The 27,255-nt window shown below is 33.9% G+C and overlaps 3 protein-coding genes across 4 annotated transcripts in view; all 3 read left to right on the top strand.

The window, feature by feature from the left end:
* LOC18605760 (O-acyltransferase WSD1) overlaps positions 1 to 2,949 on the top strand; it is a 4,853-nt gene extending 1,904 nt beyond the window's left edge. Inside the window, exons 2-7 of the mRNA XM_018116966.1 lie at positions 659 to 1,231; positions 1,329 to 1,395; positions 1,508 to 1,617; positions 1,801 to 1,986; positions 2,135 to 2,272; positions 2,475 to 2,949. Coding sequence (XP_017972455.1) covers positions 659 to 1,231; positions 1,329 to 1,395; positions 1,508 to 1,617; positions 1,801 to 1,986; positions 2,135 to 2,272; positions 2,475 to 2,633 — 1,233 coding nt within the window. The 3' untranslated portion in view covers positions 2,634 to 2,949. The remainder of the gene's footprint in view (positions 1 to 658; positions 1,232 to 1,328; positions 1,396 to 1,507; positions 1,618 to 1,800; positions 1,987 to 2,134; positions 2,273 to 2,474) is intronic.
* Positions 4,360 to 8,343, top strand: LOC18605759 (protein BOBBER 1). Its single transcript, XM_007038969.2, has 6 exons — positions 4,360 to 4,852; positions 6,229 to 6,401; positions 6,481 to 6,529; positions 7,386 to 7,552; positions 7,816 to 7,899; positions 8,050 to 8,343. Exons 1-6 carry the CDS (start codon positions 4,477 to 4,479, stop codon positions 8,086 to 8,088), a joined length of 888 nt encoding a protein of 295 aa, XP_007039031.2. The 5' UTR covers positions 4,360 to 4,476; the 3' UTR covers positions 8,089 to 8,343.
* On the top strand, positions 21,946 to 25,807 carry LOC18605758. Of its 2 annotated transcripts, none has more exons than XR_001927230.1 (4): positions 21,946 to 22,252; positions 23,898 to 24,401; positions 25,037 to 25,242; positions 25,442 to 25,807. XR_001927230.1 is itself a non-coding variant. In XM_007038968.2 (4 exons), exons 1-4 carry the CDS (start codon positions 22,148 to 22,150, stop codon positions 25,547 to 25,549), a joined length of 864 nt encoding a protein of 287 aa, XP_007039030.2. In that variant the 5' UTR covers positions 21,948 to 22,147; the 3' UTR covers positions 25,550 to 25,807. The 2 variants fall into 2 exon arrangements, 1 of the variants encoding a protein (XP_007039030.2); XM_007038968.2 differs by having other exon boundaries at positions 21,948 to 22,252; positions 25,096 to 25,242.

Genomic DNA, 27,255 nt, shown 5'->3' with positions numbered 1-27,255 from the left:
CATAATTATGTGAGTGAAGGAACAAATGTATGTTTTTTTTTTTATGTTTAGATTATTTTTATATTTTATAATTATGGATGAAGTTTATAAATTTTAATATTATAATTAGTAAATAAAAAAAAATTTAAACCATTAATCCAAAATCGGACCAACCAAACCAATTCTATATTTGGTCGGTTTGATCTTTCTTTATATTTGGTTGGTATTAGTCGATTTTTAAAAATAATTAGTTCATTTGATCCTTAAGTATGGTGATCAAACTATCTAATCCACCCATTTGCTCACCCCTACACCTTAGTTGTCACATGCCAAGGCATACATCAAGTGGTTACATGTTAGTTGTCACATGTCGAGACATGAATTACTTTACTACACATCAAGGCATGAATTATCTCAAAAATAGTTGTTACACGTCAAGGCATCTTTTATCAAATTTGAATCACTCACAAACTCAACAAAAGATACGATCATTAATTTTTTAATATCGCAGTGATTTTCTATTTTATTATGATAAATGCCAAAAAAATTATGCCTACAAAAACTTATAGAAAAAAGATTTATAATTAATGTATTAACTATTCTTGAATTTTATGTGTTTCAATTCATACATAAGAGCTGACTACAAATGTATGTGCTTTCTTGACAATAATATTAATAGGTGATGAACAGTGGTAAAAAGAAATGGATTCGGACACAAGTAAATGTGGACAATCATGTTATACTCCCAGAAGTAGACACGGTAATGGAATCTCCAAGCCAATTTATTGAAGACTACGTCACCTATCTCACCAGAATTCCTATTGACTTGTCCAAACCATTATGGGAGCTTCACCTTGTCAACCTCAAAACCCCGGAGGCAGAGGCTGTTGGCATCTTCCGGATCCACCATTCAATCGGTGATGGCATGTCTCTCATTTCTCTTCTACTTGCTTGTTGCCGGAAGTCATCCGATCCGAAAGCCTTGCCTACGCTTCCAAAGCAAAAACAGGCAGATTCAAGACACCCGCATCCGCATGGTTTTTTTCGGTTATTCTTGGCTATCTGGTCAGTGTTAAGGTTAATTTTGAACACCCTTGTGGACCTTCTTCTATTTGTGGCAACAGTTGTATTTTTGAAAGATACGAAGACTCCTCTTAAAGGTTCCTCTGGCGTTGAGCAAAACGCTAAGAAGATTGTGCACCGGACTGTGAGTTTGGATGACATAAAACTAGTGAAGGATGCGATGGGCATGGTACATTTCACTCGATACTTCTTTAAGTTATGCTTTTGTTGAAGATCATGCCCTTAATTTCCCAATGTTTTTTTTTTCTTTTCACTTATGTTACTAGACCGTTAACGATGTCATATTGGGAGTAACAGAAGCTGGTCTCTCACGATATCTAAATCGCAAATATGGTGAGTTTTCTCTATAAATACAGATGATGACATGAGGGCATATAGTAGTAATTCTAAAATTTGCTCTTTTCTCGACTGTGGATAAAGGATTCTTTACTTTATTAATCGGCAGGTGAAGTTGATAGAGGCAAGGGAGCGGAGCAGAAGTCAAATCACCTTCCCAGAAACATCCGTCTAAGGGCAACTGCTTTGGTGAATATCAGACAAACTGCCGGGATCCAGGTGAGTTTTCCCTCTCCTTTTTCCAGAGCAAATGAAAAAGTTGAATATGCATCTCAGAGTTTTCTTGTCTTTGTACGGGAATGTTATCTTTCTGCGTTGATTTAAATTCCTTGGAAATATTTTTTTCTTCTTCTTCTTCTAATGCTTCTCACTGCACTGGCTTTGGCTGATATGATGAACAAGAAATCCAAGGTCAAGTGGGGTAATCAAATCGGATACATTTGCATCCCTTTCACCATTGCTTTACGAAATGATCCTTTAGATTACCTTCGCGGAGCTAAAGCTGCAGGAGATCGGAAAAAGCTATCTCTTGAAGCTATATGCACACATTTAACGAACAAATGCGTAGTCAAGTTATTTGGATCTAAGGTATAATTAAAATTCCCCTTCATTTTCTCAAGCAGAATCTCTTCTACTCAGGTTTGGTCCAAAACATTAATTAACTCAGAACAAAAACTGAATTTCATGTAAATATGGTAAAGCCATTGGTGGAAGAATAACGATTTGCTTACTGCAGCTATCGGCAGCGTTGGTGTATAGAGTTATTTTCAACACTACGATGACGCTTTCAAATGTGGTTGGACCAGTAGAAGAAATTAGCTTATATGGTCACCCAATAGCTTTCATCGCTCCCAGTGTTTACGGCCATCCTCAGGTATGCAGTCCTCTACAAATTGAAACCTTGGAGGATTTTTCTTCTCTGTTCTATCTTTGACATTCATTCTAGCCTATATTCATAAATAAACTAGCATATATTCATTAATATTTTATATAATATATATATCGTCTAAAATTTAGTACCCTTCTGCTGAAATAATGAATCCTTTGTTCCCCCGTTTTTTCCATTATTGTTGCAGGCTTTGACATGTCATTTTCAGAGCTACATGAACAAGATGAGCATTGTTCTAGCAGTTGACCCAAATGTGATTCCTGACCCTCGCCTACTTTGCGACGATTTAGAAGAATCTCTCAAAATCTTCAAGGACGCTGTTGTGCTTGCTAAGGATGCAGATTGATTAGCCGGGGAATCAGTTCGAAATTTCTCCCCTACACTTCCTAAGATCGAAATTGTTGAGAAGAGAGAGCATGGGTTGCCAATATAAAAATTTGTTGCTTGATTTTTTTTTTTTAATTTAATCCAAAGTTGTCGAGTGAATGAAGCGATCGTGAGGCTCCATAGCCCCAGTTACATGGAAAATATGTGAAGTCATGAAACCGTCTTTACTTGTATTTCCATATGTAAGAAGACAGCCATGTTACTCATGGCATGCCTCAGAGATTGTGTTTCCGGCAGATTGCATATGATATTATAATGATTTGAAGAAATCTCAAAAATTGCGAGGCTACCTTAGTTAAAACACTTGAGTTTCGGAATAAGTTTTTATCCGGTGAGAATAACTTACCTGGCTTTGACTTGTCTCACGACATGGTGAACATTTATTGAGGCCTAAAGGGGCGCCATGAGACCATGACTCCCCCTCAAACCCAGTTTAATCATTTATTAATATAAGCTTTCCATTTTAAACGACTTTTTCCATTTTCTAAACTAATAATCTTGGTGATGAATCTGTGGCAAATTTGGGTTGAAGTAAACTAACAAGAAAAATTAAATTAACTGTCATTTACTTTCCTAATTTATTTCAATTTCTTTGATGTTCCAATCCATATACCTTCTAATTTAACTAGTTTCCATTTTCATGGTTAATTGGAACAAGTAAAAGTCTTCCCATTTCTGAGTTGAGTTTTAGTACAAACAGAGGTAGAGATTTATCAAGTGGATGGTTTTTTATATTTGGAAGTTTTTTTATTAATTATGATATAACCAAGCATTTTCCCAAATAACGTGTTATTGGCAAGAAAAGATTTTTCTTTTCTTTCAAGTTTCAACACAACACGTTTACTTTTGTCTTTCTTTGGTGGAAAAACAGATGCTAGTGTTCACAGCAAAAGATGGAAACTTTAATCAACCATTCGGGCTCTCGTAATGTGGAAGTTACCCAATAGCCCAATTGGATAGAAAGCTTTTAGCAATTCTAAAATTCTCTACTAGGGCAAGAAAACCTATACTAAGCAAGGTATGAGAAATTGTTATGTTGTTAATAAAAACTAGTAAAATGTTCAATAAATAATGCATGCATTTAGACAAAAGAAAAAAAAAGAAAGATATATTGTTAAAAAAAAAAAAAGATGCCAATGGACACATCATAATTTGATAATTTATATTATTCAACTCGATTAAAAAAACTATTAGTGTCACTAATTTGAATAGTGATTTTAAGATGTTCGCTACTCAAACTTATTATTGATAATCATTTTTAATATATTATTTTTTATAATCAATGTAATATTTATTTAAATTCATTAATTATTTTAAATATAATTTTTAATTTTAATTTATTTTTTATAAACTAATTATAATTATACATAAAATTAATTTTAAATTTATTTTAATCAAATCATTAAACAAATTTAAATGCAAATATTTAATGAGTAATGCAATATTCGAGTAGGAATTTGAATCATAATTTCAAATTTTAATAAAATATTTATAAGATTTGAGTATGCTGACAAATAATAAGAATCGAGATAAAATATTTAAAAAATGATAAATATCCTACGAATTGATATCTTCTAAAGTGAAAAATCTTGAGTGTGAAAGGTGGTAATATTTATAATAATTTAGAGATAAATGAGGGACGTTTTAGCAAATATAGGAAAGCAAGGTTCTGGAACTCTCGGGTTGAAATCTTGGAACTTCTGTCCTTTCCTGTCCTCATATAAACCCTGAGGCGACTCCAACAGCCGGCCAGGCGTAAACACTCTCGGTGACCTGAGCCAGACTTATTTTAACTAGTCGTCATGGCAATAATCTCCGACTACCAAGAAGAGGAAGCGAAACCCTCAACTTCTTCATCGCAGCCTCGTAAACCGGTGTCGTTTAACGCGAGCTTGGATCCGTCGAACCCTGTAGGGTTATTGGAAAAGGTTTTCGATTTTCTGGGGAAAGAGACTGATTTTCTTCGAAAAGAGAACGTCGATAAGGAGATCGCGGCGATGGTGAGGGTTGCAAAGGAGAAGAGCGAGAAGAAGGTTGAAGAGGTAGCGCCGAAGGTGGAGTTAAAGAAGAAGGAAGTGAAGGAAGAGAACGACATCAAGAAAGAAGTGAACAAGGAGCCAATGGACCTCGATAAAAAGGATGATAAGAAGGAGGAAGAGACTAGCTCTGGCTTGAGAGGTTCAAATTTCTTATTACTATTATTTATTTGTTTAATTTAAATGCGATTATGCAAGGCTAATTGATGGGAAATTTGGGGAAAGACGGAAGCTTGAGGCTTTCCTTTTTTAAAGTAATATAATCTGAAGTGTGCATTGCTAAATGTTTGTTTCCTATTGCGTGTTTAAACTTTTGGTGATAGCAAATGTTGAAGAAAATACTTAAAAATATTTGGGGTGGTTAAAAACAATGTTTAGAAGGAGAAAGGTTGTATATTTTTGGATTCTTTGGGGTTTTAATTTGTGTTTATAGCTTTGTTTGCCTGTGTTTGTGAGGAATGAAGTGAAGAAAAGTAACATCCTTTTTTCTGTACTGAAACTTGACTGGAGGCTCTTGTATTTTGTATACGGCAAGCAAAATCCCATGTTAAGCAAGCTCGAGCCCAGTTTTAAGCATTGAGTTTATAGTCAAGGTTGAGCTTTGTACTGTACCAAATACTAATGATGTAATGCTTCTGCCCTGGTCCCTCTATTTTTGTCATGGTGGTATGATAAGTGAATGTCTATCACTGAAAATAAAGTTACTTGTTGTGCCTGGGTGTGAGGGGTTATTTCTTATTCTTTGGTTTGTAACTAGTTATTTTGTTTTCTAGAGAATACATGGAAATATGTTGGGTGGAAAATTTTTGTCCCTATACGTTTTGGTGTAAGCAGGGAGCTTTGATTGAGTGAAGCTTAATGGTTGTCTTGGTGTAAAGTAGGGGTTGGTTGGTTTTCTTTTCCCTGTGCTTGGCATTCACCTAAAACATTTTTAACAGCTTTTGGAAATGTGTTGTTAAAAAAACCAATGTTTGGAAATTGAGGTGGGTAAGTAGGAAACAGATGTTATACTTTGGTTCAATCACTCACCAAATGTTGAACCTTCTGTAGATTCTGCTAGCCTTGGATGTTGTAGATAGCTCTAGAGCTTCAATGATTGCGCAATTTTTTCCTTATATTTTAAATTTTATAGTTTTCCCTCTCTCCATATTTCTGTGGCTGTGGGTATGTTGATTTGTGTACATGTGCATTCTCAAAATTGGGGCTAATGGTAAGTGTAAATGGTATATTTTATTATATATGGTTGTATCTGTTAATTCCATCAGATGTTTGGCTATGAAGAGATATAAACGCTGTTGGAATGCTGGAAAAAGGGTGTTCTTTACTTTCTGCTTGTGTAGTGTCTTCTTTTTATTTGGTTGGGGGGGGGGGGGGGGTGTCAGTTGGTGTTAATATATGATTAAGTATTGCATGGGAGATTTTGAAATTGATACTGTTAGATGCATGTGAAAGTGAAACTAAATACTAGTTAGATTACTGACTGTCATTGATTGACCTTTTCTTAAAATGTTTGAACAGTTCCAAACAAAGGCAATGGTCTTGATCTGGAGAAATACTCTTGGACACAGACCCTGCAAGAGGTCACTGTTAATGTTCCAGTTCCTAGTGGAACAAGATCAAGGTTTGTTGTGTGCGAGATAAAGAAGAACCATCTAAAAGTTGGACTCAAGGGCCAGCCTCCTGTTATTGATGTAAGTTAGTGCATATGCTGTCAAATAGGTCCTAGTTGGTTTACATCCAAATAACATATTTCTTTTTTTTTTTTTTCAGGGGGAGCTTTTACAGCCTGTCAAACCTGATGATTGTTATTGGAGCATAGGTATGTTATCTTAAAGAAAATGAGAGAAAATACTGCAAATCAGACACTTCTTTCAGCTTTTTCCATTTTTCTCCTATAGCCAGAGTTTACAAGTTGCAATTATTAAGTTATTGCTAGTACCATTGTGGATATCTGCAGTTGTAATAGTATAGTAACAACGTTGGGTGTCCAATGTGTTAAATTTTCAATTAGAGTTGTTAATTAGTTAAAGAATTGAGCTTTGTAGTTTATACCTATAAATGTCCAAATATTTTTGAAAGTGGTGGCATTAGAATTAATGCAATTTCTTTATGCGCAGAATTTGCTTAACTGTTGTAAAAATGAATTTTATTTTGTGACCTACTAATTTTAAAAACCAATTTTTATTTGTTTTATAGTGATACAAACTTGCTCATTTATTTAAACTCCATTTTAGTAAAATCTTTAGCCATATCTGAAATCAATTTTCTAGCTTTGATTGAGATCAGTTCTCATTTTCTCCCCTAGTTTTGTTTTCTTTCATTATATGCAAATTACTTGTAATTTATGCATAAATGCTTTTGAATCTTTTTTTTTTCTGTTGTTGAGAGAAAAAGGGTTTATATTTTTGTTAATTTTATATTGCATTTTAGTCTTGTAACATGTAAATTTCACCTGGTATCACTGTTGTTCCATGACTCTATCTTTGTATTGTTGATCAATTATTTATACCTGATTATAGAAGGCAATATTTTTTCAAGATTGTTTATATCATGCCATTGCAATTTTGATACTGAAAGGCCATTTAAATTTATACTTTTGTGGAAATGAACGAATACCTTTTGCAATTCTACAAACATATTGCTAATATATAACAATATTCCCACACTTCTTGTAGAGGATAATTGTTCCCTCTCAATCCTTTTGACAAAGCACAACCAAATGGAGTGGTGGAAATCATTGGTAAAAGGAGATCCTGAAATTGACACTCAGAAAGTTGAACCAGAAAACAGCAAACTATCTGACTTAGATCCAGAAACACGACAAACTGTGGAGAAGATGATGGTAATTAGTTATGTCTTTTTCATTTTATTTTGCTTCTGGGTAGTTTCTATCTACCGCAAGCGCTCTCATCTCAGATCATGTCAAATTACCTAACGTTCTTTTTTTTCTTTTTTTTATAATTCCAGTTGTGGTTGTACTTATGGTTCTGTAAGAGATTTTGCTTGTCTCATAAGTATTGGTCTTATACATTTAGGTTATAGCCTTTTTCTTTTGTAAACTTTGATTCATTTTAATTGTACTTTTCAACTTGTTCTCCCGCGCAGTTTGACCAGAGACAGAAGGCCATGGGCCTTCCAACCAGTGATGAGCTTCAGAAGCAGGAAATTCTAAAGAAATTTATGTCCGAGGTAACTACTACCCTCAGGAACTTTGACTCGCATAACTGCATACCCACCACATATACATATTGCTGTCCTCTCCTCATCCCTACTTTATTACTTCCTTTATGGAGCTTTAGCTGATGAAATCTGCTTAACTATTTTGTTGATTTTTTGTAGCATCCTGAGATGGACTTTTCAAGGGCAAAGCTCATGTAAATGGGGGCGCACTCCGCATCTATCTCCAGTCGCATATATGTAGGAGTTTTATTGCTTTTTCCCAGTGAACCTTTTGCGTGGATCCTTTATTTTGGTTGGGGCAGCAGAAATAGAAATGAATGAGGAACGGTTTGAACTTTGTTCATAGGGGTTATTATAAAATTTTGTGACATCAGCGTTTTTTTAGACTTGAATTGGGAGTAAATTTAAGCTTTTAATTGCTCTCGTAATTTCAATGCTCCTTTTTATCTCGAAGATAATTTTGCCTTGAGCATGGTAAAAAACCGGTAGGGACCTACAACTCCTGCCCTAGGAGCGTGACAAGCACCTTGACCCAAGTGGTAAAACTGATTGTCCTTTTCTAGGAGGTAGTACTGTATTATATTTGATGAGAAGCCATTGGCTGCTGCAAATTAGTTGTACCCCTAGTCGGGGGACCAATTGGTAAAATTGGCTGAGGGGGAGTTGAGGCCTGAGGGTCAAATTAAGTTATAGATACATGCCTATAAATATACAAGTGTATATTATGTTGCTAGATGCTAGAATTTGTATGCCTTGATTGGGAGATCAACGATCCCCACACGCTCTTATTATGTTATACTAGTGCATGTGGGCTTTTTTCTATCTATTTTTTTCTTTCTCTTTCTACCCTACTTTTTGTTTCTTTTTTCTCTTTTTTTCTTGCCTTCCACGTGGCTAAATGAGGAAGCTCCTTTGGGTCTTCTTTTTATATATGTTATAAATTTGAGGCATTGGGTGCCCTGGATACATCTTTAGGCATTGGCTTGGGTTAGGCATTAGTGGTAAGGTGATGGTGGCCTGGTGTCAATCCATTACCGCGAGAGCTACAGTGGTGAGTGATGTCAATCCATTATGTTTCAGTTTACCTTTAATTTGTTCTGAAATTGATTGTTGTCTGGTGCTTCATCCGCTCCTTATTATTGAGGACCAGTTTTTTCCGATGCAAAAAAATAAAAATTCCTTCCAATGACAAAAAGGTTTATTCATTCACGCCATCGACTGAAGAATGAATAAACTGTGGACCTTTTATTACAGAAAACCTCTTCCTTCTCTCTCTGGAAATCGGTGGTCAGTAAAGCTGGGGTTATTTCTGCTGGCACCGCTGGACCACAGATAACCTAAGACGAATGCAACTTTGCCTTGTACGTTGAAATTTTGTGGTGGACACACTCTTCTGCCCTGTTCAATTTTCTCCGTCACTTGCGGCTCATCGCCGACAAACGAATATATCCACCAACCAACAGCTTTAAGAATTACTACTCTACAGGTTCAATTACACATTAATCGTAGATAAGTCTTGCAAATAATACTAATTTATTTAGGAAATTTAGGTTACTAAAAATGTTAATTAATTATATACGATTCGAAAGTAGTAAGAGGCTATTGAGAAAATATTTGTAAAATTATTAAATACTAATTGAGGAGTTTTACGAAAACTAATTCATTTTGAGGTCATTGATTTAAATGATTGGGGTTTACTAAAAATAATAAAGAAGCATATGTGAAGTTAGACATTGAATTTATTTTAATCAAACAGCATTGAGTTTATTATAATAGCTTGTTAATTAAATAATCAACTGCGTGGAGCTAAACTTATCCTTGCTGCTGCATTTATCTGCTTAAAAATCAAGAACCTGAGACGTTGGCTTGACATGAATTATGGAGTCCCTCATCACTTAGACTTGTCTACCCTGGTTGGGATTTCATCAAAAATCCAATAATTAATGAGAAGGCCCGAAGTCGACAAAATCTGCAAGTGACAAAACCCTCACCTCTTTCACTTCCCAAATAGTGGAAGCTGCAACCACCCAACAAAACGTGCCCAGAAAAGCCACGTCCGTCACCTCCAACGCCCTTTTCCCTAAAAAGTTAGTCTGGTCCTGAGGCACCCACCACCAAACTTGTCCGATTCCGGGGCAGGTCCTTTTAGCTACCCTTCCCCTGAAAGAAACTATTTATTGTTTGCTTTTTCTTTCTCTTCTTTTGTTTTGTTTCCTAGCTCTTTCCAGAATCTGCCTTACCCTTCTTTTACCAGCCAAGGCCAAGGTGATTTCAACTCCGCAACAACATCTGTAATGGTCCCTCAGTCCCTTGTCATGTCCATTTTGCATTTACATCCTTCCCTGAAACAATTATTGTCAATACAGTTTGCAAGGTAAACCTTTTAGTGACTCACCCAATGATGGACTAAAAATATTCCATATTCTTCTGCTGCTGTTTTACAAAATAGAAGAATGTGTCCTTTTCCATGAATGTTGTATTTCTTTCTTCTTCCTGTTCTTCTTCTTCTTCTAATACCGAATTTGCATGTGCATCGAGTTACTTACGAAGGAAAAATAATTGAGCTCAAAACATAGGGAGATATATATATATATATTTATTTATTTATTTATTCAAGTCAATAATTAAATATGAAGAGAGTAAACTTTTGTGGGATCAAAAGTTTGGTACAAAAGTCATTAATATTGACTATGGAATTATTAAAATTTTGGTCACAATTGTTTGGTCATTGTCACAATTAAACTGATGCTGATGCGTGGCTCTGATATTAGAAGCTAAGTTACAAAAATCTTTTTATTGCTAACAGGCACAGCCATGGCAACTGTGCATTTCAGATGTGATATCAACGTAGAGGTGCACTGCAAATTTGATCTTATGCTCATGAAATACAAGACAAAAGGATTGGAACTCTTTATTTATTGTCATAGAGTAATCATATATATCACTTTCATGCCATTTCTTTCAAACGAAGAAAAGAACAACTAGATTTGAGATTGAGGGAACAGCATGCTCCTATATTTTCAAGGTTTTCTTTTCTTTTCTTTTCTTTTTTATGGATGGATATTTTTTAGATTTCTATATGTGGAATTAAACCATTGCAGCCTTAGCTAATCAGGTTTAATATATTGTCATTGTTTAATGTTTCTTTCAAAAACATTCTATTGTACCTTGAAAATACACTAATCTAAGGATATTTTTCTTTTAATTATTTTATGTTGAATTGATTCTAATCTAGCCAGATCTTCATTATCTATAAACTATTTTGTTTTTTATCGAAAAGAATATGACCTAAATTATATACATAAAATACCACACAAGTCTATATCCTCCTGATAGTAATCATAAGATATTTAATTAGTAACTCCTGGATTTATATGTTTGAGCTATGCATGCCTTAAATAGTTATAATAAATATATATATATATGCTTCAACCCAGAAATGAAAAAAATAGGTAAAGTTACCAAAGCTGATGATCAAAATGTAAACAGTTAACATTATTTCTTCAACTTGGTCAACAATAATCTCATGTATGCAGCAAAGAAATATTTTAACCATTTATTATGGGAAACTCAATTAAATTCATTTGGTTTGTTAATTTTACTACTTTTGTTTTTGTTTCTAGATAAGTTGTTAAAAAGCGAAAGTAAATTGTATAAAGCAAATTATATATTATATATGATTTATTAAAAATGTACCAATATTTTGGAAAGCAACATTAGTTCTATTGTAATTATTGTATATAAAGCTAAATTAATACATTTTAGTTCTCAAAACATCATAATTATAACTTTACCAATGTAATATTTATTTTAATTTTAAAATAAAAATAATAAAGTTTGGAGAGTGGACAAATGGTTTTTTATAATATAGTAATAAAAAAGCATTTCACGTACAATTTTTTATTACAATTTTATAATTATTGATTTATAATAAAAAATTACATAAGAATTTACTATTTATACCTGTAGGCTTCATATATAATTGGTAAACACTACAAATTTATAATTGTGATTAATTAATTATAAAATAGTTAAATTATGCAATTAGTACTTGTACTATGTAAAAAGTATAAATTTAGTTTATATATAATAATTTGTGTGAATTGGGTTCTTGTATTTTGTTAATTTGTTAAATTCTAATCTTTAACTCTAATTTTGTTAAATTTGACTTTCAAGTATGTTGATGTGGTATTTTGATTAAGTTGACATTACACTAATAGAGATGACATGACATAATGCTCGTTTACCTAATAAAAATGTCAACTCTCCAAGTGAGGTTAACAAAGAAATTAAAAAAACACCCTAACTCTAAATTAAAAATTAAATGAGATTAACAAAAAAACAATTAAAACTTTAAAAAGAAATATGATTAAGGGAGAAAGAAAAAAAAGTCTACCGTCGAAGAGGGAAAGGGAGAATCAACTTTATTGATGTTCAATGACATAGAAAACATTAACGATGAAGATGACGACTGGTGGATAGCAGTGGAAATGACTGCATCTCAGGCTAAGCTTACGCACTTAAGCTAATTCAAAGATTAAAACATATTTTAGCTAAATGTTCCAGCTCTCACCCAATGAGAGGCATGCCACAATGAGAAAATGAGCGAAGGAATCTTATTCTGGGACATTAACTTTGAAAAGGCAACTTGGGAATTCAAATCCTGATTGATGGGTTGCCACTTGCCAAATATCCAAACAAGAGTGCCACCTTGTGATTGCAGGAGATGTTGCGGGAGTAGGGGTTTGTACAGTTCTACGAGTCTTTAACTGGACAAGTTAAGGTATCAATGAAATTTTCTTGTATATAAATGCTTAACATAGCTCTCTGAAGAACGCAAGCCAATAATCTAATAAAGCTAATGTTGAAGGTTTACTCTACATTGACAGATAAAACCAGACATCTTAAGAAAATTCAGTTAGTTTTTCAATTTTAGATGGATATAGAAATGATGTAAGTTGTAAGAGTTATATCTTCAAACAATAAAATGTATCCGAAATTTTGTTTTTTTTTTTTTTAAAACTGCTTTTGAATACGGAATTCAAGGTAAGGAAAATAATGGGTTTTCTTTTTTAAGATTCAATTAGTTTTGAATCAACAATTCTTCATTGAAAATTCAACTAGTTAATATAAAAATTTTGTTGTAATCTCATCTAATTTTTAATTTAGAGTTAGAGTATATTTTTTTTAATTTCCTTGTTAAACTCACGTGAAGAGTTAGCATTTTTTTTGTTAGGTAAACGTTTTGCCATGCCAGCATTACGCCTCGTCATCTCTATCAATGCCATGTCAATTTAGTCAAATGTCATGTCAATTTGGTAAAAATGCTACATTAGCATATTTAATGGTGTTAGAGATAGGGATTGAGATTAACAAATTGACAAAGTACGAAGACTCAATTCATATAAATTATTATATAGGGATTAAATCTATACATTTTTACATGGTATGAAAACTAATGGTATACTTTAACTTTATAAAATTTATATTTGATACATTGAAAATATATAACTATTATATATTGTCAGACCATCAAGTGATATCAATTTCATTATAAAAGTAAATTTAAAATTTTTAAAAATTTAAAATTAAATATTAATAATTTTTAAAATATATTATTAAAAAAAAAACAGTTTGTTTTTTACTCTCCACAACTCCCTTTCAACCGACCTTTTCTTGTTCTTCTTTTTTTTTTTTTTTTTTGTCTTTCTCGGACAGTGAAAAAAACTTACAAGTCCCTAAAAGTTTTAACTTTAAACCCTTAATTATAAGGCAATAATACAGAAGATGTGTTCCCATCAATAACATTTTTTTCCCCAAATTTTCACGCAGTAGAATAATGTTTGACAAACGGCGGAAAAGGACATTTAATTTGTCACTCCCCAAGAAATTCCAAATAGCTTCGTAAGTCATAACGGGACACAACAATTTATCTGCCACATAATCCGGCAGATACGACGACGGATGACAGTCCATTCTTTCTCTTCCTAGCTAATTAAATTACATAACACCAAACAAAGCCTTAAAAGAGTTTAACATGTTGGCCTTGGCCAGTCATATTCAATTTTGGCGCCCATCATTAATTTCTTTGTTCCGACAATAAATTATTGAATAAAAAGGTCCAATGAAAAAAAAACTCTTAAGTCTGATGATTGATCAGTAGGAACGTTGTGGAACTTGGGATCAATTTGGATTCGAAATTATATAAAATAAATACCTACACATCAATAAAACTTTATTAAATTCACTAATTTGTACGAAATTTTATACAATATCTTATTAAACTAATTCCTTTTACTTATTTTTATCCTAACTATATTTCTTAACTAAACATGTAGTTAATATAATTAATAAATTATTATTGTCAGGCCAGAGCCTCCTTCATGGCCCCCCAAAATTTTTAATTTTTTTTCATTACAGATAAAATTTTAAATTTTTTTTATATATTCTCTTAATGACCCCCTCAAAATAATTTTTTATTTAATAACTAATACAAATAAAAAATAATAAAATAATTTTACATCTCTCACTCAACTTTAAAGTTTTTTTTTCAATTTATATTATTATTATTTATTATTTATTAATTATTTTATTTTTATTCTATTTGCTCATATATTTTAAGTTTATGTAGATTTTTTTTCAAATTTTTACAAACTATCAACCATAATATTTTTCTTTCTTTTTTATTATGTCATATGTAGTAACTTCTACTTACTATGTTCTTCTTTTTTCTGTTACGTAAATTTTATTTTTTTTAATTTTAATTTTAAAAATTTAATAAATTATTATATAGTTCTCAAATATAAGTTATAGTGTTACATTGTTATTTAAAATTTCATCAATGTATTATTTTTTTATTAATTTTAATTATATAACAAAAAATTAACTTGAGTATATTTTTTTTATATGCTTTACGTTTTATATTTAGTTGAAATGAAATTATCTTGAATATTTAAATTTTTATTATCAATATTTTTATTTTTAATTAAATTTAACATATTAAATTTTTAATTTTTATTTTTTTATATTTGATCCCTTCAACAAAAATTTGATTAACTTCATCTCTTATTATTGTCTATAAGCATTTTAATTTCTTTACAGCAACGGCATGCCATGTTCGATGCTCTGATGTGACGTGGCAAGGCACTTGCCATCATGCACCTTTATGTAAGAGGACAGTGGATCTCACCAACATTTGGCACGTGTCCATGTCCAACACGAAGCTTGGAATCATTATCTTTGAGGCTCAAAGAGATTGTAGTGGTTTTTGCCAAGGACAAGTACACTTTGATTGATTACTTATGTCGTTTGGCCCAGAAAATTTGTAGTAAATTTGCATTGTACATTTGTACTGCGCCAAAAACAAAATCGAAAATAAGACAAACTTGTAAATGGTACTGCATCGAAAATGAACAAAGGAGTTTTGAAATTTTGAATGGGAAAAACCTTAAACTTCTGGCTTCTTTTTCGTCACTATAATTCTAAACATTTTATCTACGTTCATCGATTATGTGATCAAAGGTTGGTCATATCGGTCCAACTCAATGTGATTTTTGTGTCAATTGATCGATTAATTATATGAAATAACCATTGTTTATGATATTTGATGTTTAATTTATTTATAAAAATAACTAGTTAGTATGTATCAATTCCCTTTTATATATAAAAAATATAATACTAAATGGTTTTATTTTACGACGGCATATGTGGGCCATTTCTGTTTCTCGTATTCAATGCGAATCGACGTGCTGAAAGGAATAAGAAGTCTTGTTTCTTCTTGAAATCAGCCTCACTGCTTCAAAATGACTCTATATGTCATGGTTGGTAGGAAAGTCACTCTTGAACAGTGACTTGTAACGTAATGAATGAGGAAATGTATTCCTTGAAATCGAACTCGAAGAGAGAGAAACAACTTGACAGCGAAAAATCTTAAAGCAGTGAGGAATCACCAAGTGCAAGCCATTGGCTCATTTTCAGGAACTCAATCATCTCTCTGCTGCATGGAAAAATTTATAGTATTAGAGAATAAAGGCTTTCTTTTCTTTTCCTGTATTTCGAATCACACTTTGGTTCAAGTGTTTGGCAAGACTTTGAGTTGATGATTATGACATATGCACAAGCAAACTGAACATCAGAGATCGCAGTCTTCTATTCCTTTCCAATACGACCGTGAAGAAGAAACCATCAAAATTCGAAGTTACAAAAAGGGAAAATTCTTAAGCTCTGATTCCAGGGCATCGAAAACAAGGTCATCCCCGTGATTTAATTACTACTAAAACGAACATCAAGTTATTTCATGGACCTGGACTTCGACAGAACTTAAGAAGTGGAACTCGACTTTAGCACCCTTTAAGTCAATGTCAACTGGTTAGAAGGCCACCACTTTTGCCTCCCTCACAAGCTTCTTTTCCTTTCTTTTCTTTCCCCTCAACATCACATCCAAAAGAATCCAAAAAGTGCCTTGGAGTTTGGGCCCTGTAAACCAAAAACAATTCCCATTACCCTTCTTCTAACCAAGACAAAAAGCACTATCAGACAAATCCTCTCCAGCTGCTTCTTTCCTTTTCTTTTTATTTTTATTTTTTTCTATTCACATTCACATTTCTATTGCCACTTCCGGCTCTCCAAATGCCAAATGGCCCCTAATTTGATGAAACCTTAATTTGGTTACACAAAAAAAGAAAAAAAAAAAAGAGTTCAGTTTCTTTTGAACCAAGGCACGAATAGAATTTCATGCAAAGATTCATGTAAATTATAAAGCTATTTTTCCTTTTGTGTTTGTAATTAAATGAAGTAAACGCTTAATGCCTCTTCTCATTTGTGAACAAGAGATAAAACCCAAAATAGCAGACAAAGTGGAGGCCGCAACATCGATTTGTAGTAAGAAAAGTAAAATTAGATGCTAAAGCTACCCATGAAATGGCTGGATTCATTTCACCTCCTCCCATTAACAAAACCAAAGTCTTCTTGTTTTGTCCAAGTCAACTAAATGCCAGTTGGATTCCGAAGAAAATTTAAGCTTCCACAGGCCGGCAATTCCCCGTCAGGTTTTGCCTTCAATTCCATCCTTCCAGAATTATGTAGTTTTCTGCATTACGCCAGTATGGGTCACTTTTGCTGATTCAGTTAATTATCCCCCATTATTCTCCAAAAACCAAAATGGATGCATTCAGCTAGCAGTGCTTTAATGATTTCGCATGATAGCTGGTATAACTAGGACATTTTTCATTCTTTGTCTGCTAAAGTCCACTACAAATATCTGAGGCTTTGCCAAGTGGAGCGAGGGAAACTCGCCAGGTGTAAGGGTCTAATTGGATCAAAGTGTTGCCCCATGTCATGCACCTACCTTGAGAGGTTCACACGGATGGAGGAGCCTCCCCCTTTTTGCAATTTCCTTTTCCCAATGTGGGAATTTTGAGGTTTTCTTTTTTTCTTTTTTCTGGGTTTGTACTGTCCCGTGAGCCATCCCAAAGTGTACAAGTTAACATTCCTCGCCCTTCATCACTGAAAAGAGGCATATACTCTCGCTTTTTCTTTTTAAAGGCTTTGGGTTGAAATTCTCCTCCTTTACAGCCCAACTCCACATTTCACCCATGAGTTTCATTTTTTCTTCTTTCATACTTGAAAGCTATTTGACCCTTGGCAGGAAGCAATTAATTAAAACTTCTGAAAGGGAAATCCTTTAGTGGAAGGGGGTTTTACTGTTTTCACTTTCATTTCCAGTCGATGGGCAGTGTTTCATATTCCAAACTTGTTTTCTTTCTTTTCTGTCCAAAATTAAAGGGCAAAAAAATATTAATAAATCTCTTTCAAGCTGCCCCGCACCCCACCCAAAAACAAACAAACAAACAAACAAATAGATAAATAAATCTGGGACTGAAACTCTTCCATCATGCATTAATCAGCATGGCAAGAACTTGTGGTCCTGTTAGTAACTTTGTTGCATACCTTAATTTGTCAATTTTCTTTAAATGGTCTTTAGAGTGCATGAGACATTTATAATTAATGAAAATATGAAAACTATGAACAATCAACCATTTTCTCTAAAGAACCAGTCCATCATCGCATACACGAAATTTTGTATGAAGAAAGTGACCGCCAGCTTAAACTTTATGCAAAACTTTCAACAATGGCTTTCATTTTTTATAAAAGCAATGGGAAAGTTTGTGTACATCCCATCAAAACGAAGGGTTTAAAGCTTTTATTATTATTATTTTCTTTTTCTTGGCTAAACCTGAATGGTTTGAAGTTTTGTCCCATATTGCAACTTGGATATGTCTTTTAAGTATGGGCATGCTATCCTGATAGATAGACTGATAATCAGGAGAAAATAACTAAAAAAAATATTAATATATCATTTCAATCAGCATCATATGCTTCATGCCCTTTGAAATGGAGGCCGTAAAACTGGGTTCAGAAAAACTTATCTCCCTGCATTAAACAAATACCAAAACTTTTCCCCAATTAAGCCTACTTCCCAAGTTTTCCCTTCTTTCCATTTCATTGCTTGTATTATTCTTTTCTTTAACTTTATGCTTGGAGTTTGACTGTTCCAAGAAAAGGACAAATGTAGGCTGACACTTTCAGAAAAACTGTTTGTTAAATCCAAATTGCTATGTGGAGGAATAGGGCTCACCACATTGACAGAGAATTTGAATAATTTTGATCAAATTGGAAGACAGAATCTATCCATCTTTCTACAGCTTATTTCTTTTTCCTTTTTCAGGAGAGAGAGAGAAAGAAAAAAAAAACGAAATCATTTTCTTTCCAAGCAAGATCTTTGATACCCAGCTTGCATCTCTTGTCAGTCATGATGCATGCATCTTCTTGAATTTGCCCAGAAGCTTCTGAATTTTCAGACAGGGATTGAAGACCTCTCATACCGCCAAATGTCTTTCTTTTTTCCTCCCCTAGCAAATACTCTGCCTCATGACGCCTAAAGTTGTATCATTAAGCTAATCTCAGCTACGAAACAGCTAATAATTACTCGTCACAGGGACATGCAAATTGTCGCCAGCCATATCCTTATCGTTCCTGTTTATTTTATTTTTTAGTAGAAAACCAAACTCTTATCACTTATCACCCTCTGTCCCTGAAACCTAACAGTTTCAACTTGTACACCGCATTTCCACACCCCAGTCGGCTGCACATCGCTATCGCACACTGCACATTTTTTGAAGAATTAATATATCTATATATATATTTGTATTTTTTTTTTCTAATTTTGCATGCAATGTAGTCAAAATATGGAGACTCCCTTTGAGAATTGAGGTGACGTTTTTTTCTTTTTCTGACTTTTTGCATGTACAACATTGTTCTATTTAAGGAGGTTCCAATCTTAGCCTGAATATCCTAAGTACAACTAACATTCAATTTGCTCAAGATCGACTAATAATGATGCAGGTCTATATTTAATTAACGAAAATGAAAAGCCTTTCGATTCATGGCCGACTAAGCTTTGCATTTTTACTGGAAGCGTACAAAAAGGATGGAACTTTTTTCACAGCCTCTAAATTGGGTACCTGATTACATTTCATAGAAATGATTACTTTTTAGAACCCAAGTTGCCACGACCATATTGCAACTAGGCACTACTTGGTTGACAGATTTGACCTGCCTTTGCTTTCAAACAATCAAACCTCAGCGGCTACCATCAAGTCACTGCTCACTAGGTACCAGCAAATTTTTACTGGTACTTAAATAAAGAATGAATGAATATCAACATCGCAGTTTAGGATGATTCTAATTCTGTATTTTTGTTAATCAAGTTGAATGATTTATTCTACTATATCCATTTTGTACATTTTTTTCTCCTTTTGGCCTACAACTCCTAAGATGCCTGCGACCTATCTGTAAAGTTCTTTACTTTGCTTGATGGATATGGTTTTCAGGGTTATCTCTTGATGGATATGGTATTTGCAGGGTTATCTTCAGGCCAACATGAAATTCCATCTTCAAATCAAAACTGACTAATTTCCATGAGTTCCTGTCCGTGGCATGTTTTAATAAAACCTTAAGCCGGCTCATGATAGATCAATTTTGTATCTCACTGGGCCATGGAAAAGATGCAAGTTGGTCAAGACTGTGGGCAGTTCATAACTCCAAATGATTGCCTGAGATCTTTTTCTTTTTCTTTATAATTAATTTGATATTTCCATTTATTTCTAATCAGCAGTCCGCACAAACATAAGAAAATTTTGTCCTTATTGTTGTTCTCGTTCAACAGGGTATAATGTCATCTTTGATTAATATCAAAATCAAAATCAAAATGACACTTGAACAATGGAAAAACGAATAATTTTACATAGTACAAGCCTTAGCTTGTGGTGGCTTTATGATTGCTAAATGCTAATCAAAGTCTTCATAATACATTAAGTACTTGTGGAATGTGAAAGCATTTCTGCACAAGCCTTGACTATGCCTAGTGGGCACATAATCATATTTTGTTTATAGAATTAAAGTTAAATTTGTCATTATATTATGAATTCATATTAAATTTTATCATTGTACTTCAATTTCATTGAATTTTGACATTATATTTTTTATTTTGTCAAGTTTTATATCTAAAATAACCAAACTGACATAAATTTACCATTTGCATTAACAAAATATTTTGTGAAATATTCAAATTCTGTTAATCTATCAAAAAATTAACAAAATTAAAAATACATTTGTAAAATTTTCCCCGTTGTATTAATACCATATTTTGTCAAATATTTCAATTCTATTTCTTTAAATCATCTATTAAACCTTCAAACCTTTCGGTGATTAGACTGTGTTTTTCAACTAACACAATTCCTGTGGCTTTAAAATTAATTTACTTCTATTTGATAAAGAGTTTTTTTTTCTTTTAAAAAAAAACATCATGCAATGAGAAGATGGCTCAACCAAAATTTTCACCCAACGTGCAATTTTAAAACAAGGCATGCGCTATCATATCACGAAAAGCTGGTTAAGTCTTATCAAGTTCAATCTAAAATTCTAACTTAGAATAAGATTAGTTAATTCTTACATAATTCGCTAAAATTGCTCAAAAAACCAAATTGTGATATAATGGGATAGCTTGAGCTTTGTTCGTAGGAGGAATTTTCTAAGGTGACTTATTTGATATAAAATTTTACAGCCAAATGAGTGGTAGAGGACTTAGCTTTGCTTTGTTACCTTCAATAATTGCATTGACAGTGAACCAAGCCAAACCCCTCTTTCCCAATCTTTTTTGTTTCGATTCAAATTCGTTACCAGCTTTCCTTTCTAGTAACATAGCATTTAATGCAAGTGCCCAATTCCCAAACAATACACAAAATAAAAGGAGACATATTGACATGATAATTGTTTAGATCTTTCCATACTTTAGATCAATAATTGCTACCACATTATAAGTAAATTTAAGATATTTTCATCAATACCCAAGAACGTGACGACTATTTTAATCTTATTAATCTATGTAAAATATCCAAGTTATAATCTTTACTTATTGTAATGCAGAGGGACAAACAAAGAAAAGAAAAGCCATCAAACTAAGGGAACAACAAAAATCCCATCATCAGCTCGGTCTCCACTTGTTGACTAGCAACAAAAGTTTGCTGCTGCCCTGCAATCGAGCATCCCATCCACATGCATGGGAAGTGCAGGACACGCGCACAAGAACCGCGTGGGTAAAAAACACAAAACATAGTGTTCCTCCTCTGACATGAGATATAGGTCGGAGTGAGTGATGAGCACTGTCCAAGCCCACAAACATGTCCAAAGGCATGGTGCATTCACCTGTGCAAATTGCTACTATAATAATACAAAAAATATTATTATATAATAGTTCAAACCCAAAAGAAAATATATTTTTATTAGAATAATACTGACTGTGTTAAATAAAAGAGTAATGATATGGGACGATGGGGTCAGACTACAATATATCATGTCCTTTTACACTTTGTCCTTATTATTACTGTCACCTATTTTATTACATCATTTTTTTTCATTTTTCATTTTCAAAAAATCTAAATTAATGGGCACCCTCTGATTATTACAAGTGTATAAATTCTCTCTCTTCCCCAGTCCAACATGAAAGCCAAAACCAACCAAATTTTCTCTCTCTACATTTTGGCTGCTCTATTATAAGGTAGTACTGCCTTGCTCTACTTTGGAACGCTGTTTTCTCGAGAAGTGACATCTTCTTCCTTGAAGGAAAAAAAAAAAAAAAAGGGGAAAAGCTTCCTTCTTTCTGTGAAGAATCAAGAAAGGTGTGCCTTGTGGGTGAGAAATGTATGCAGAGACAGGGCTATTTTTCCCTTACATGCAGAACTTTTGTCAAGATTTTCAGCAGTTTGAAGAGTTCTGCAAAACCCAGAAACCCAATGCTTCAATGGTACTAAATATCTCAATCTTTGTCTCTGATTTTATTTCTCACTTTCATTGCTTTGGTTTCTTTTCGGTGATCTGCATTTGTTTGATTGGGTCTAGTTTTGAGGTGGGTTTTGGCTTTGATTGTCTGTAGCTGAAGAATTTTGGTCTTTGATCTTTGCTTCACTGTAATGGTTCTTTATTTTTGTTGCTTCTAAAATGGAGCAAAAAAATGGAGACAATTTTGTGTTTCACTTAAAATTTCAAGTTTTTAGTTTTCTTTTGAGCGATTTCATGTTCATTTCTCCGGATTAAAGATTTCAATTTTAGGAAAAATTTTGATAACTTTGTTTTCATGTTCCCCCTAATGACTAAGGAAAACAGTGGGAAAAAAAATGTATTTTGGAAGCTTCAGCCTTTATGTTCTATGCTTTTTGGGGTTCTTGTGAAAAGGGGGGACTTTAATTAGTTTATTCTTTTTAGAACACTTTCTCAGCAACCAAACAAGGGTTGAAATGGAAAAAATATTTAATGTTATCTTTACATGCTGGATCTGGAAAAAGGAAAGAAAACAAAGAAAAGTTGGAATATAATTGGAAAATGATTTCCATGTCACGAGTTCCGTGTTCTTGAAGATTTCTTCCATTTTCTTCAACTTTTTGGTGTGAACTGGTTATTGGGTTTTTCACTTTTTAGCCCACTTACACAGAGATTTAAAAAAAGAAGAAGAAAAAGTCAGTATTTTTTAGTTTTTTGAGTATAAAGGGTGAAAAAAGTTGGGGAAGTAGTAAGAGGTTCATATTGCACTTTATTTTAGTTGGTGTCAAAAGTAAAATTAAATTTTGGAGAAAGTAGGAGAAATAAAAATTACTCTTTTAAATGGTTGTTAAACATATTTTCTTAGTGTGATAAGGGTGATTTTCTGAATAAATGTCTATCCTGTTACCAAAAGAAAAATGTTGTCTGTGAGGACTTGGACTTTTTGTTATTTGTTGAGAAGGTTTTGAAACTTGATTAGTAGAGTGTGATTGCTGTCAGAAAGAGAATTGATCTTAGTTCCTTTCTCCATTAAAGGGCAGCTGTAGTTTATGCGGCTAGAGTTTGGTTTTGTATAGCACAAGCATGTTTAAGCTTCAGTAAGTTATTAAACTGAGATTTAGATTGATTCCTTAAACAATCAAATATTTGAACTTGCCTGTGTTTCTGAACTTGTTTTTGTGGATGGTGGGGAAGGAAGAGGCAGATGAGCACATTTTAATGCACGTCATAAGCTTACTGGTGGCTGACCTTTGCACTTGAATCTTCCAGTTTGTGTTTAACACGTCTGATGTGGGGAAATTCATTTGTAAAAGACTCTATAAGTAGTAAGACTGTCTATCTGAAAAAAAGAAAAGAAGATACAATGAAACTGAACTCATATATGTTGAGGCCATTTAAAAATTGCATTGTTTAGTCTTGGGCTTGAGGCTAAAGCTTTTCTTGGAGTTACTAGAATACAATTCCTGTTATCCAAAGCAAATTGTGTTTCTGCCTGTATTAATTTTAAGATTTTTATACTGAATTATTGTTTTAGCCTCTCCTACTTTTGTTTCTTTCAGCAAAAGATCCTTATCAAAAATAATGATGCTTTGTTTCTAAACTTTCCCTTGTCTTTTCTTTGCCTAATGTAGAACAACTTGGTTCAGACATCCACAATATCTGAATATGACCTGGGAGGAGAAGGTGATCTGTTCAAAGCTCCAGAACCCATCATTGAAGAACCAATTGTGGGCCTTGATCCCATGACTGCAGCCATCTCATTAATCTCCTGTGGTGAAGATGTCATTACTTCACAAGGACTTAAGGCTGCAGATATAGAATCAATTCAAAATGAGCAGCTTTTAGAGGTTCTCTATGAGTGCGAGAAGGATCTCATGGCGCAAGCAGCAATAGAAACACCACTGCCAGAAGTCTTGGATATAAAGATTCCTGTTGTGAAGACAGATGAAAACCAAAATCAAGGAAACAAATTGCTCTGTGATGTACCATTCCAGAAAAGTGTCAGTTCAGGTTGTTTAAGCTCAATGGAATGGATGCAAGGGGCTGCAATCAAGCCTAGTTTCCTGGATTTCTCTGGAATGGATTTTGGTTCTGTCTATGGAATGAGGAGAGCATTTAGTGAAGGAGATATAAAGGTCAGCCTTAATTATTTTTGCATTGTTTTCTACTTGTTTCACTTGTCCAGTGACTGATATGGTGGCTGTTAGTTTTTTTGTTGTCATTTGTGTGGAATACCATTTCCTTTCTTAACATTAATAGATTTTAGACTTGATTTCTTTAGTTGATGCACCAGATTTTTAAGTTTAGAATGTTAAGCCACTCCCTTTAATTACCTGGACCTTGTCTAATTAGAGGAAGTATCAATCCATCCATAACTCTCCTGCTTTTTAACTTTCACCTTCAGCTGTACTTTTGCAGTTGGAACCCAAAACCTGACCAAGTATAAACCATTTGTGCTAATTTGCTAGCATGTTCTCTCCATTACAAAGAATTTATTAAATACTTTGTAGAAGCCTCTTATGAACACCACTGTGTTTATCCCTTATCAAAATCATGCCCTAAAGCGATGTGGATCCTGCTTTCATTAATTCTACTGATATCTAAAATTCAAACACGTTCCTTCTTTTGTCTTCTTAAAAACAAAAAATCCAGCATTTTCTTCGTCATTTCCCTCTTACAAACCCACCAGAATCAAGTGACTCATCAAATTGCAGTTGAGCACTGAGCACATATTCTTTGTAACAAAGTCTACGGACTGAGAAACTTTTAGATGTTTCTGGCCATTTCGACAGGATGGGGTGGGTCATTGATACTGAGTTTTTATGACAGACTCTTGGCAATGGTAATACGACTGTAATCCACTCTCCCCTTGAGCGACCATTAATTGTCAGCAGCTGTTCTACTGAAGATCGAAGGGAGAAGCTTTCCAGATACAGGAATAAGAAGACAAAGAGGAACTTTGGAAGGAAAATCAAGGTAAAAATTAAAGTTTTTTCCGATCCCATAAATATTAGTTGCATTTGTTGCTTGGCTTTTCACATTAAACAAGATAACTAAGTGCCTAAACTGTTTAGCAAGGAGTACATGTACAGACTGAAGTTAATTTTCATATTCCATATCTAGCCCTTTGTCAGACTCCGTATCAAAACTCATGATATGTTCTTTTTTTTTTCAGTATGCTTGCAGGAAGGCTCTTGCTGACAGTCAACCAAGGATCCGAGGAAGGTTTGCAAGGACCGAAGAATCTGACAACTCCAAGAGGCAAGAACTTTTTTCTAATTAAATAATTACAATGTAAAACAGGAATGATGTAGCTAGGTCCAATGAAGTAATGGAAAAGATGAGTAGTAGTGTCAATTTGGCATATATAGCCTTTGTGGAAATCTTAGAATGGTAAATGCTAAATAAACCAGAACCCAGCTCCTGAGAAACAGTTCTGTCTTATTTGCTGTAATAACACCCTGTGTATCGGAAATGGCCAAGTAGGATGTACATAGTGTCTGTTCAATAAAATGGCAAAGCAGAAATTTGTTCCTGTTCATATATGTCTTATAAAATGATGATGTTTTCTCCATCTGGTGATTCCACAAAAAAGATGGTATGATTTGTATACTCCCTGATCACGTTTAGTAATTTTCTGAAGCATCCGGTTATGTTCTTGTGGAACAATCAAGGCTCATTACTACTCAGTCGCAAGGTTGATGAAAGAACGCATAAAATTGGTGTGCGCAAATGTTTCTATTCCATCATGAGCTCATTTGGCAATCTAATCGATCTCCTCTTATTGGCCTGCCGTGTCTGCCAATCCACTTCCACGCAATCTCTGATCATGAACATAAAGGTTGTGGATTTTTCATGGTGGCGCTAAATCAATACCTGTCAAGGAGGTCTTTCTCCTTCTGATTAGGTGTCACGTGTCCCTTTGGTTTCAATGCAGGGATGATTGCGAAAACTTTCAATAATTTTGTCAAAGAGGTATTATTACTTGGGAGTTTAATGTCCACCAACCATAATTCTCACATGCGGACAAAACACTGAAGAATTTCAATTGTAGTGATATCATTCTTAATGGTAAGTTGAGCTAACAGTACTTGTTGGGTACACCGGAGTCACAGGACCAGAAACGAATCTTTAAATCGTTGGACTGTTTCGGTGAAACAGTAAAAGTACAAAGTTCACATACCACTACTTTTGCGGGGTGCCTGTCCCTTGTAACTCTGGCTTCTGGAAAATTGAGCCGACTCACTAGGTATCCCGAGTTCCTGTTAATGGTTGCTGAGTTAAACGGTCATGGTACGTCAAATGGACGTATTTACTGCAAAGCCATTTCTAGTTCTAGTTCAGAACTTACACGCACATTACTGAAGGCCACTAGACGGCTGGAGTCCGTTACCAAATTCCCATGCAACTATTTCTGTACGGGGCGCGGTGCCCATTGAAGATCACAGAACAGAGACCCATCTTACAAATTCCAGGACTATCAGGATAATTTGTTCTAAAGATTCAGTGTACTGCCTCCTCATTTTCTAGTCTATGTCCGAACAAACCTTTTGTTTCACTCTTGATAAATTTTGATGCTTGCTTCCCTCTGAAAATTTTCAGTCTCAATCGTTTCTCAAACAGTTTTATATCTTTGGGTTTCCACAAACAGAATCCCTCTTGCGGGTTGAGGCACAAGGGAGTAAATTTCTCTGAGATTGCTCACCCGGAATCAGCTCTAGCACGCATGTCCAAAGAAATGGTTTATTAGGCATAGTTGGGCACATAAAGTATATGCTCTGAAATGTCTCAGGCACTTCATAAAACGAGATACAAATAAGGGAATAAACCATACCCATGCCTGGAAAGTGCAAAGTTGGAACTTCATGCCCCTCTCAGCGGGTTTTGCCATGTCCTGACTAACCATGGGAAGGGTTGGCACTTGACAGACATAAAACATATGATTTGATCAGAATAGTCTATGACTTCACAAAAACAAATCAGACATTG

Source organism: Theobroma cacao, chromosome 3, assembly GCF_000208745.1.
Source record: "Theobroma cacao cultivar B97-61/B2 chromosome 3, Criollo_cocoa_genome_V2, whole genome shotgun sequence".
Lineage (NCBI taxonomy): Eukaryota > Viridiplantae > Streptophyta > Magnoliopsida > Malvales > Malvaceae > Theobroma > Theobroma cacao.
The sequence above is the reverse complement of the archived record's forward strand: the minus strand, read 5'-3'. Positions and strand labels throughout refer to the sequence as shown.

Excerpts from the sequence above, each read along its gene's own strand:
- LOC18605759 (XM_007038969.2), top strand. The coding sequence starts at position 4,477 with ATGGCAATAATCTCCGACTACCAAGAAGAGGAAGCGAAACCCTCAACT. Across the intron at positions 6,402-6,480 it reads GCCAGCCTCCTGTTATTGAT|GGGGAGCTTTTACAGCCTGT; the intron begins GTAAGTTAGTGC and ends TTTTTTTTTCAG. Across the intron at positions 7,553-7,815 it reads AAACTGTGGAGAAGATGATG|TTTGACCAGAGACAGAAGGC; the intron begins GTAATTAGTTAT and ends TCTCCCGCGCAG.
- LOC18605758 (XM_007038968.2), top strand. The coding sequence starts at position 22,148 with ATGTATGCAGAGACAGGGCTATTTTTCCCTTACATGCAGAACTTTTGT. Across the intron at positions 24,402-25,095 it reads TTAGTGAAGGAGATATAAAG|ACTCTTGGCAATGGTAATAC; the intron begins GTCAGCCTTAAT and ends TTTTTATGACAG. Across the intron at positions 25,243-25,441 it reads ACTTTGGAAGGAAAATCAAG|TATGCTTGCAGGAAGGCTCT; the intron begins GTAAAAATTAAA and ends TTTTTTTTTCAG.